Source organism: Sciurus carolinensis, chromosome 3 (assembly GCF_902686445.1).
Source record: "Sciurus carolinensis chromosome 3, mSciCar1.2, whole genome shotgun sequence".
Lineage (NCBI taxonomy): Eukaryota > Metazoa > Chordata > Mammalia > Rodentia > Sciuridae > Sciurus > Sciurus carolinensis.
In genome coordinates, this window is record NC_062215.1 from 149,108,870 (window position 1) to 149,121,381 (window position 12,512).

The window sequence follows — 12,512 nt, forward strand, 5'->3', positions numbered from 1 at the left end:
TCTTCTTGACTCTATTGTTTGGTTTTTCTGTGCAGAAACTTTTTAGTTTTATGTCATCTCATTTGTCTGTTTTTACTTTTGTTGCCTAGGAAATAGGCTAGAAAATTAAACAATTACAAATGGTTCCTAAATTTGTATTTTACTACATATGGTCTACACAGATAAAAATAGGAGAGCTATTTGAGATTCTGTGATATTTGATGTAGGAATTGCTTCTTTGAAATCAATGAACCCATTCTAAACTTCCCAACCTCTAACCACACTTTTCTCTACAGTTAGATCTCACTCTTAGGAATAAAGACAAAATGAGAAGTGCTGACTATTTATTTTACCATCTTTTGGTCTGTGGGTGTGTGTTCATGTACACGTGGTGTGTTTACATCTAAAGTCGTAGCTGTCAACACTTTCTGAAGTGTTTTTTAAAAAGCTAATTTTTTTTAGTGTTTTTGCAAATAATCATGGATTCAGTTCTAAAATCAGAATAAACTATGCAAACTTTAAATCCATTCATCAAAATGCCTTTAGTTTCCATTCCAATGAAGACAGATAAACAGCCCCTCCAGCTCTGTGTCTAAAACCTAGAACTCTAACTGCCCGTGGGAAAAGAGAAAATTAGCGATTTTTTGAGTTCTAGTTTTCCAGAAAATGAAGATGAGATTTAGTAATTTTCCCAAGTGAAAAAGAGTTCTCTAACTTTCAAATAGAAACTGAGCCTCACATTGCCAAATAAAGTATATTGAATATTTTTGTTTACACTTCTAAAATCTTAAGCCTAAAGCTTTTAACATAAGAGCTTCCAAAAACGTTGGTATCCGTTTCATTGGCAAGAAACACAATACAAAGTAACCTACAAGTCTGGTGACGTTCACCTTGGAGAGAATATGGACCTGGTTGTTATTTCTTTTGTATTGTTTCCTCTTCTTGATCTTTGCTTTCTTTTCCTCGTGCTTTGCTAGCCAACAGAAGATGAATGGGTGCACATGAATCACACCCACTTGTTTACACTTGCATCTGGGCAAATACATGAGATGGTAGGTTAAGAAAGAAGAATTAGCTTCCTGTCCTCTGGCCTTCTCCCACAAAAGAAGAATTAATCCAGTTGGTTTTTCAAAATGGATTCCAGGATTCTGAGTGTTCCCTCAGGCTCAGGGTGGTTGATAGGAAAAGCCTATAATCCCCTCAGTCGCTTTTTGGTTTGTTTAGAGAATGGATCAAAGCAGGACGATTTTACTGGGTGGCATGATTTAAAAAAAAAAAATATATATATATATATATATATATATTTTTTTTTTTCACAATATATATATTGTACAGGGAAAATAGCACTTTAGTGTCTTTTGTTTAAGGACAAGCTTAACAGGCTGGAAAAGTAGACCTCTCAGCCAGAGTCCTAGTCAGCAAAGTGAAAGATTTAAGATTCTGGATTCCTCATTGATTATACTGTCAGTGTTGGGCAATTAACTTCCTGCCATAAAAATTGCACCAGCATCTTTATTCAGATGGATCCACCAGACTCTGGAAGATGCTTTTGAAGAGTAATCCTGATGTGCTTCTCTGAAGAGTTGTGCTATGGCAGTGTAATGGAAGCTACAAGTGTTTTACTAGTATTTCACAAAAGCAGTGTTCTTCAGACTCCCAGGTATAACTAGCTGTGGGCTTTTTTGGCTGTGGGCTTTTACCATCATCTTAAAAGAATGGGAAGAAGAAACCTAAAGGGGAACTTACTAGGACAGCGCCACCCAAAATCTATTTTGGCTTTGTATCCCATATGACTTTTATTGTCATAGAGCATCTTAATTTAAAACCAAGAACTTTGATTTGGCCATCTAATGCATAGGTCAGCTCTTTTTCAAGTGATGTTACCATTACAATTCACTAGTGAAAAACCAAATGCTATATTTCAGGCTGCTGGACACAAAGAGAACAAGCCAATGAGATGAATTTGGTAGAAAGGACTGGAGTTAGGTTTGGGGGTCATTTTTAGCCAACATTCCACTGCCTAAAGGTCAGTAATCTGAATCCTTCTTAATTTGAGCACATGGGGAACAGCTGAATGCCCATGCTGAGGCATAATTTAAGCTGTCAAATATCTTCTGTCAGTATGCTTACTGATGTAAGGCAAAGGGACAGTCACTCAGGCTTCTTTATACCCTGACTGCTAAAATGACCTCCTCATGCATGGTGATCATGCAATAAATATTTGAAGATGAGAATGACTTTAAACAAAACTGCCTCAATAACAAGTCAATTAGCAAAGACACACAGACCATAGGCATATACTGGAGTTTGCCTGTTGTTGGCAGTACTACAGTTTCTCATATATATTAGCTGGCGTGATGTGACATAATCAAATTCTTCCCCACTCCTCCCTGATCTGTCATTTATGTCTCTGTACCTGCTTTGTTCTCCTGGTCTTCTCTCCAACCTTTCTTTGTCTTTCTCTGTCTTTATATAGGTGTTGGGAGTCCCTACAGAGGACACTTGGCCTGGAGTCTCCAAGCTACCTAACTACAATCCAGGTAATATCAATCCAAACTTCTGAATGCTTGGAATAAGCAATGTCAGGAAAGCATTGGCCACAAAGAGTGCTTTGTATTGTGAAATTAACAGCAAAGATGGAGTTCAGTTCACTTATTTCCTGATTCTTTTATAAGAAAGACATTGAAATAGAGTTAAGATTAGATTGGGTCCCCAACTCTGTAATACACAAGTAGCAAACTGAAACATAATTTGAAACATAATTTTGTTTCTATTTCTTCCTGTCCACTCTCTTCTCCATCTGAGTGAAGGTGGAACCCCTAATTTTTGTCAGCTTTCTAACATGTATGCAAACAGAAGTTTTTTTGGAGTCACAGAAAACATTTTGCCTGATGTCAAAACAAAGCTGCCATGGTAAACACATGTGCTGTTTCCCCAAACTTCAAACATTTGGGTTTCAGGTTGGTCCAGGCAATAAGTAGAGATCCTTAATACTGAATGTCTTGTGCGAATAACAATGCTAGAAACTTGACCAAGATGCCTTCCTGCCAAATTCTATGCTAAATAAGATATCTGTGCTATACTAAAACAGAAGTGAGTTGCATTTTTTCATTTTACTGTCAAATGAAAGTACTGTGCAATTTTTTATTTACAAAGAAAACTCTCCAGGCCCAACACCGGCTGGGTTCACACTTTGCATTGTTTTTCTAGTAAGTTTCAACTTAATTCAAATAAGTAAAAAAATGTTAAGTACCTACTATCTCCTAGGCATTGGGAGAGGTGCTGAGGCTACGGGATGAGTATTGTGCGTTCTTGGATCTCTGGAGCTTAGTTTAATTCATTCATCCACACTCTTTGGTCCTCCTTCTTAGCAGGGTGCCTATTTGTGAGTGCTGCTTCCGTGGGCTTGGAGGCTGTGACTGTGAGCCTGGCTGAGCTTATAGAAAGAAGGGAGTAGTAACCTTAGCCAGGGCCAAGATGTCTAACTAATCCTGCCTTTGCAAGTCTTAAGAGTTCATCATATTTTGGGCACTGGGTCAGTACTATTAACAACTCAATCATAAGGAATATGTTTTTAAAATGTCATCAAGATCAGTGTTTCAGAAACATCCCTTCATGTGAATCAGTAAGCCCCTTTTGAATCACCCCCATCCCTGGCCCTGAGCTGCTGCTGCTGTTTCCGCACACGTGAACTCCAGCAATTTAAGGGCAACTGAAGGGGAGAGGGAGTCAGGAAAAATTTCAGTTGGAACTGTGTTAACACCATTATGGACAGGATTTCCACTCCTTCCCTTTTCATTCCACGTAGTAGTAAGAACACTGAAATTGAACTCGGTCTGTACAATCTTTTAAATTATTTTTATTTTTAATTAACACAACAATTATACATATTTATGGGGTATAATGCAATTTTTCAGTATGTGCATACAGTGTGTAATGATCAAATCAGAGTAATTGACATATCCATCACTTCAAACATTTAAACTTTTTTTGTGTTGGGAGTAGTAAAAATCTTCTTTACTAGCTTTTTTGAAAAATTTAGGCAATTGTTGCCAGCCATAGTTATCCTACCGTGCTACAAAACATTAGAAGCGATTCTTCCTATCCAACTACACCCCTGTACCCACTGACCATTCTTTCTCCATCCCTCCCTCCTCCACACCCTTTCCCAGGCTCTGGAAACCACTCTTCTATTCTCTACTTCTCTGAGATCAACTTTTTAACTTCCACATAAAAATGAAAATGTGTTATTTGCCTTTCTGAGCCTGGCTGACTTCACTTAGTCCACCAATTTCATCCATATTGCTGCAAGTGACAGCATCCCATTCCTTTTATGGCTGAATAGTATTCCATTATGAGTATATAACACATTTGAAAACCCCATTCACCTGAAAATGGACACCTAGGTTGATTCCATATCTTGACTATTGTGAATAATGCTGCTTAAACGTGTGAGGACAGATGTCTCTTTGACATACCGATTTTAATTCCTGTGAATATATATAGCGGGATTGTATGGTAATTCTATTTCTAGTTTTTTGAGCAACCACCTCCATACTGTTTTCCATCATGGCTGTCCTAATTTACATTCCCAGCACTGGTTATTTTTTGTCTTTTTAAAAATAGTCATTCTAACTGGAGTTTGGTGATATCTCATGGTGGTTTTGATTTGCATCAGTCTGATGATCAGTGATGTTGATCATTTTTCATGTACTTGTTGGCCATTTGTAGTCTTCTTTTAAGAAATATCTCAGCAGGTCATTGGTCCATTTTCAACTGGATTATTATTTTTGTGCGGTAAAGTTGTCTGGGTTCATAATATATTCTTCAGCCAATGCAATTTTGAGAGAATTCAGTTGCTCTGAACTTGGGAGAACCATCCAAGGTCCATCCAGATCCACTTTTCCATTTCTCTGCTTTGTCTGGGCTCTATCTAGGAGGACAACACAGTTTCTATTTGTACAGTTTTGATAACTCACCTGGTGCTGACTCAGCTTTAAGATTTCTCTGCTGTTACCTGTTTTCTTGGATCTCTGATCAGCAGGGTGGTAAGCTTTCTAGCTACAGTGTAAACTCTTGTGCCTGATTAAATCTGGCAAGGTGAAAGGGGTGTATCATTTTAGAGTCTGGCTCCTTCTTTCTTCCTTTCTTCCTTCCTTCCTTTCTCTCCTTCTCTCCCACTCCCCATTTAAGCAAGCTGGCTGAGAACTCTGTGTCCTCCACTTCAAAGGGCCAGTTGTCTTATTTTGATGTGGGCAGATTGAGAAGTAGGCTTTGAAAAGTAGGCCTTTTTTTGTTTAATCTTTTCTCCTGGGATAGCTTTCAGAGCAATATATCCAAGTGTCAGCGAGGGGGTTCTGACGAGCCTGGATTCCCAGACGCTCAGCGGGATCATTCTCTAACAGAAATATAAAAGTGAAATATTAAAAACCCTGGAACGTGAACTCCATCTGCAGAGTAGCCCGTGTCTTGCCTGCTTGCACCATGGGAAAAAAAGATCTTGAAAAAAGAGGGAGGAGAAAAAAAGTGCTTTGAGTACGAGGTTTACAGGTTTAGTAGAGCATAGTAACATCCCCTCAAAGAAGTGGGTGTTGCTCGTGACCCCCCAAAATGCTCCTCCTTTGACTCAGCCGCCAGAACACTCCCCCTCCCCCACAACACACCCCCTTTTCACATGCTAACTGAGGTGCCCGTGATTGGCTGAACAATAAACTGGTCACACTTGCTAAAGGACTGCCATCTTTCACACAATTAGTCAAGACACATTAATCAAACTGGCGGGGAACTGGGGCTGTGCTGGCCTCCTGCAGTGGGGGAAGGGAGAAATTTTGGTGATCCAACTTAAGAGAGCACGGAAGCAATCATAAAGACCCAAATGCTGGAGAGGATTCTACTCTCAGCCAATTTGAAAAGGTTAAAGGCCCAGTTGATGCCTTATCTGGGAAGGGGTTGGTTTGTGGCTCAGAAGAGCCCCGAAGCTTAGCAAACTGGATATTCATGTTGGCTAAAATCTGTTAATATAGACAGTAGCATGGATTTGAACAGTGGAGCCCTCTAGACAACTTTGCAAACTTCCTTCAACCATCTTCACTCCCCTTTCCATGCCCACGAAAATGCATTCAGGTCAAGCTCTGCTTTGAACCTCAAGCACTAGACAGAGGACATGCCAGTCCACACAACAGAGGTTTCACCATGGGGACGACGGGTGAAAACAAACAGCCATTTAGAACCAATTAAGACAAGGCATCGACTGGGAAGTTGTTGGTCCTAAACTAAGTAATCTGAAAGACATTAAAAATAGTTAAGTCTGAGAGAAAAGGTTTAAACGTTTGTACTTTTCATCATGATATTTTCTGATTTTTCTATTCCAAATCCCCATTCAATAGGTTTTCCCATTGGCCATGGAGATCTGATAAGATCATACCTTAAAGATCCATGTGCTACAGAATCATGTAGCGCTTTTCAGAGGATCAACTAAATATTTGGACACATCTCAGCTCAAGTAAATGGAGGTCCCCCTCCTCCAGGGGCTGCCCAGTCCAGTCACCATCTCATTAGATGCAAAGATCCTGTGATAAAGAGAAACTTTTTTTCTGCCCACATGATTGCAGCCCAGTTGTGGTTTTTAATGTGTCATTGATTGTTTCATCCAACTCCTTTTGCTCCCCTGAAAGGGTCTGTCGTGGCTCTGTTTGCTTCCCTAAACACGGTTTTTGAAAGCGCTCATGCTGGGTGAGCTCAAATCCTAGCATTAATGCACTGCTGAGTTCATTTCACCACACTCAAAAGCGCTGAGTTTAAATCCCTCTCAATTCCATTTGAGGCACCAGAAGACTTTATCCTTCTCCACTAATGGTTCCAAGTTTATGTCTAGATACTGGGGGTCAAGGACAGGAGAGGATTTAGAAATAACAGCCCCTGATATTAGTCAATGCATTTGCCAAATTGGCAATTAGTTCCTGATGTGCGTGCAAAGCATTTTACTCCTGTCTCTTTGATGCCCGTTCCCATAGAGAAGGGAATAGAGTCCACAGAGGCCTTCGAACTTTTAAAGCAATATCTGCTGAAAATCATGCCTGATTTGTGACGTGAGCTCCGCCACAGGGAAGCATCCGGGATTAGCCCCGTTCTTTCAGTCCCAGGAAAGAACACCTCACCCGGGAAGTTTTTCCACTGGAGGAACTTAGTGGAAATCAAAAGGCAGAAAAGCAGTACAAAAAGCCCCACAGGGACCAGAATCAGATGGACTATAAGTGATAGGCCCATGGCCAGTGATAGGCAGCGACGCCCAGTTTTTTGATAGGCTTGCTTTTTCAACTTTTGACCACCAGGTGGAAGCAAGAAATAACCAGGATGGAATGAATACTGACATAAGACACACAGCTTCACTCCTAGAATGTCTAATTTTGACTAAATTCAGCATGAGAATTTCACTGCCTTTGACTCCACTGGAGTAAAAAAAAAAAAAAAAAAAAAAATACTGTTATGCTTTGGGTTCAAAGGGTTCTGAGCAAGTCTCTATGTGTTTGCTACGAACACAACCTACGATTGCATCTGCATGTTATCAGCTTGGTCACATGAGCTATTAGCCAAGTGAGTTATTCAGTGGATTGAACTAAGAAGAAAAATATTGATAAGACAAGGCATTAACTAGGGGCATCGATTCTCATATGGAATGGCAAGTCCAAGTTCCCCCCTTACTGTTGGTGGAACTTGAGGAAGTTATTTCCAGTTACCAAATCTGCAAAATCTCATCCTTTAAAAGATGCTCCCTATATGCAGGCAATGTTCATAATTATATGCATATATGACATAAATATACAATATAGCAATATGCATTTTTTTTGCTAATATACATAACTGCTAATCCCTACTACTGCCTGCCAAGGTCAGCGCTAGAAAGGGTAACACCATTTTACAGATGTGAGCCTCCCAGGCTCACAGAGGCATTTCCTGTTTGGAAGTGGGTCAAATCTGCATCCAAACCTTGTTCTCTTTCCATTGATCATGTTGTGTCCGTGTCTGATTTTGTAGGGCATTGCAGAGAAATCAATGAAATTATTGAACTGCATCTGCTATGGTGCCTAATCTTTAGTAGGTGCTAAATAAGTTAGGGTTTGTTTTTTTTTTTCCAGTGTTGGGATTGAACCAAGGGCCTCGCACATACTAGGCACATACTAGGCAAGTGCCATACCACTGAGCCACAGCCCCAACTCCTGTGGTTTTTTTGTTTTGTTTTGTTTTGTTTTCAGTGTAGAAGTTCAGCTGCTCAGTGACTCACCATGGTGCAGACCCAATGACAGGTGTGAGAACTGATGCTGCCTGTTTCTTTATATTTAGCTCCTTCAAAAACTTGGCCTCTTTCTGAATATCAGGTGTGCCTCCTGACAACAGAACCATCTTTCGTTTCTGCTTGCTTGAGCCTGAATGTTGCCTGAATTCCCACATTCTAAGAGTGGGTGCTCAGTTTTCAAACATCTACCTGAGTCAGTCTGAGTGCATGTTAAGGCCGTCTCTGTCAAGGCTGTCCCTGTCAAATGGTCTGTCCATTCTGCTCCTCACACCTGAACTGCTGTGAGATGTTGACCCACTCTACGTGCACAGGGCCCTTCCTTGGGAGAATCATTGTTAACTACCTACTACATAACAAATATCCAGTAAGAGCCACCAAATGGCAGCAGCATTTGTGTTATCTTCATTCATTTCACCCAAGATGGCAGCATGGTGGAAAAAACGGCAGCGTTTTCTACAGACCAAACCTGACCACTTTCATCACTTCTAGTATTTTATACATGCCCCCTAACTGGCACATAATAGGTAGTCAATAGATATTTATGAAACAAAATCAATGACTAGGAATTATGAAACTTGGTTTCAAATTCCAATTGCACCCTCTAGAACTCTAATTATTCCTGTTCTGTTTGCTTTCCCAAGAAAAAAACATATATAGTTATTACTGACCTTATTACTGAGCAATATTAACTATTATTTACTGAGTACTAATAATAAGAAGCATTATTTTACATTGATTCACCACCACTCTATCAAATCAGGGCACTGTTATCATCCATACTTTACAAAGGAGAGCTGAAGCTTTGAGAGGTATACGTCTTACTGAGGTCACCTGACCAGTAAGTGGTGACCCAGTACTTACAGTCTCTTTGAAGTCTAAGTTAGCAGTGTTCCATATTACCTCAACTGTCAAATGGCATGGTGATGATTTGGTGATTAGGACAATGTCCTACGGTGGAGCCCAGCCTGTGTCACTATTCCAAGTCCATTTCCACATGATTATGTCTTTCCACCCAGTCTTGATGTTCAAGTCTGTGAGCTTGGCGACGTGTTTCTGGAATGTAATGTTAGTGCCGTCCCTACCCTGGGACTCAGGCAGCCCTCCCTTGCTACAGCTAATGAAGCCACCAGCGATCACCGAATCTATGAGCCGAGATTGGGCTCATTACTGTTTCGCTTCTGGAGCGCTGCTGAAAGCTCCCGGGGAGTTCCTATTAACATCTTTATTAACCCGTCCCCCACATCAGTCAGTGAAATTCATTTAGATACACAGCCCACTTTGATCTTCATTAATAGTTTCTTCTAGTTTCTACATTTATTTTTAGTTTTCTCATCTTTAATTTATTTAGTGGCAATTATTAGTTTTTATGGAGTGGGAGTAGATGATCTTAAAGTAATTAAGATTAGAAAAAATTGGGAGTGAAAACAGGTAAAACATATTTCTTTCTAACAGAAAAGAAACATGCAACTTTATATGTTGTATACTATATAAAATATATAAATTGCATATACAGTATGTATATATACAATTTTTATTTGTCAATTGACATAAATAAATAAGGTTAAATAAAAAAATAAATAAATAATGTTAAAAAAAATAAAACAAAGTAAAACCTGTCCATATTCCTGTAAGTTCCAGAAGAAAATGGTCTTCAAAGTGCCAAACGTCATGGAACTGGCTCAAACCAGAGGCTCCTTCCTTAACCTCAGTGACAGGGCCTTGTGGCATCAATCTCTATAAGGCACAGGACTGGATACACAAGTGGGCTCTCATGAGTTACTTTAACGTTTTAAGAGTAAGGTTAACTAAATGTATTGCATTTTTATTTTTTTATCCAAGCATCAACTTCTGTCTTTCATTTAGCAAATATTTATTAAGTGCTAGGTGCTGGGACTGGGAGAATAAAAAAAGAAATACAGCATGGAGTCCTGCCTTCAAGGAATAGAATCCAGAGGGAGAAATAAACCAATTACACAAGGTGGAAAGTACATTATAGCAGCATGCCCCGGGGACCTTGAGAATGCTGGGGAAGGCCATCTTTATTTAGGGAGTTTGGAAATGTTGTGAGAGGAGGAATCATGAGCTGAGACTCCATGATGACTAGAGAAAGGTGATAGAGGAGGATGGCTTTCTCCAGGTGAGCAGGAGGAGAAGTGGTCCCCATGGTCCTAGACAAAGGAACTAGACATAGAAGAATAGGAAAGTGGGCCTATGTGGTAATGTACCAAGCTGGTCAGTTGCTCAGGACAGCTAGAATGGTGGCTTTGTGGGGGACTGTCACTGCAGACGAAGTTGGAAAGTAGTCAAGGACTAGACTGGGAAATGACTGGTAATCATTCTAAGGATTTGCACATTGACATGTAAGCAAAGAGAAGGACTTGGATGATTTTTAGTGACAAGTGATATGGCAGGATTTAATTTTTAGAAAGAAAATTGCTTGTAAGACTGTAGAATCAAATTGGTGGTAGGTGAGGTCAGAAGCAATACAGGAATCCTCTAGATTCTAGAAGACACTAGGATGTCTGTGCTTGAGTAGTGACTGATTAGGCTTGAGTTGTGAAGGAACCAAAACCTGTCTCTATGGGTAAGAGAGGAAGCATCGTTCACTGGCACAGGAAATAAAAAGGGGGAAGGAACAGATTTGTATGGAAGGTAATGAATATAAACTTTCAACATTTTGAGTCAAATGGAAATATTTAAAAAGCAATTAGAAATACAAGTATGTGATTACAAGAGTCCAATTTAGAAATAGAATCAGAAGTCATTTGCTTAAAGCCCAAAGTGTGAATCCTGTTGCCCCTGAAAATCAATGTAGAGAAAGAAGTACTGGACTGCCTGCCCAGTACTAAAGGACCTCATAGAGGGAAAGGAGCTGAGAAGACCAGGAGATAATAATAATAATAATAATAACATGGAAAACCATATGATCATAAGCTTGCAGGGGGCAGGCCAGGTACCACACTCGTGTGTTCTCAGTACTGAGCACAATGACTACATGTGGAGGCCCTTCATGAGGTCTCAATATTTGTAGAGACTACAGGGGAATAAAAAATGATGTCAAATATGCAATTCCAAAAAGATGATAAACCTTTTTTTTTTTTTTTTTTTTTTTTTTGCGGTGCTGGGGATTTGAACTGAGGGCCTTAGTGCTTGCAAGGCAGGCACTCTACCAACTAAGCTATATCCCCAGCCCAATGATAAACCTTTAAAAGCATGATCAAGTTCAAAACCCATTTGTGGGGGTGGATAACATTAACCACAGTACTGCTGAAAGAGAAGAAGTCCTGCTTAGGTCCATGCCCTCTACCTTCTCCATCCACCAGGAGCAAGACCCGGCTTCTTCCTCTCCAGAGACCTTGGGAACAGGCTTCAGAGGATGGCGTATTTTCTCAGATTCACAGGAAGTTTTGATGCAGAATTAGAAAAGTGGCAAGTTACAGACATAAATCAGAGTGCCAGCCTCAAATGCCAATGAACCTTGCCCACAAGAGCCCTGGCTTTCTGAGTCCTAATGATGCTCAAAGAGGAATCTAAAGCCTGGTAAAAACTCCTGGAGTCAAAGAATAAGGAAGCTTCCAAGTCAGCTCCTTGAGGAAAAGCAAAGCCAGCAGTTGAGTAGTTGGGAGGAGGGGGAACGATGGTGTGTGTGTGTGTGTGTGTGTGTGTGTGTGTGTGTGTGTGTGTTTGGGGTGGGGGAGAGGTACAGGTAGGAGAAAAAGAGCTACAGATTTTGGTAGTGCACTTTTAAAGTTACTGTTCGAGATAGCGAAGTAAGGCTAACAACATTATCAACTATTTAAATATATGGTATCTCGAGAATGCATTGTATTCAGGAAATTCCAGAGGTGTAGTTCAGTAGACCGCACTATAAGATAACCTTAGAGTGATTGTGGCAAGACTATCGTAACTAGAAAATGTTTTACTTTGAGCCAAGACTCCAAATGTCCCAGTGATGTTTTATCAATCAACCAACAAATCTCTGTTGACTAAGGTTCCTATACTTGAGTCATTTGTGAAATGAGTTCTATTAAACATTTATGGGAAATAGATTTTTTTAAAACTAAGGTGGCAACAACTCTGCCCTCTATGAATTTTCCTCCACTTACTTTGGAAATTTAAATATCCCACCTTTTTAGTTTTCTTTTGCAACTGGTTTTGCTTTTCCTGCCTCAAATTCCAGTTGAACTCAAATGAGAACTCTTTTAAAGAGAACTGCAGAGGAAGGAGATGGAGGGAAATC

At 40.0% G+C, this 12,512-nt stretch overlaps 1 protein-coding gene across 1 annotated transcript in view; it reads left to right on the forward strand.

Moving 5' to 3' along the window:
• Cdk15 (cyclin dependent kinase 15) overlaps window positions 1–12,512 on the forward strand; it is an 89,400-nt gene that overhangs the window by 52,203 nt on the left and 24,685 nt on the right. The window contains exon 10 of the mRNA XM_047545277.1: window positions 2,456–2,519. Within this exon, the coding sequence (XP_047401233.1) occupies window positions 2,456–2,519 (64 nt within the window). The remainder of the gene's footprint in view (window positions 1–2,455; window positions 2,520–12,512) is intronic.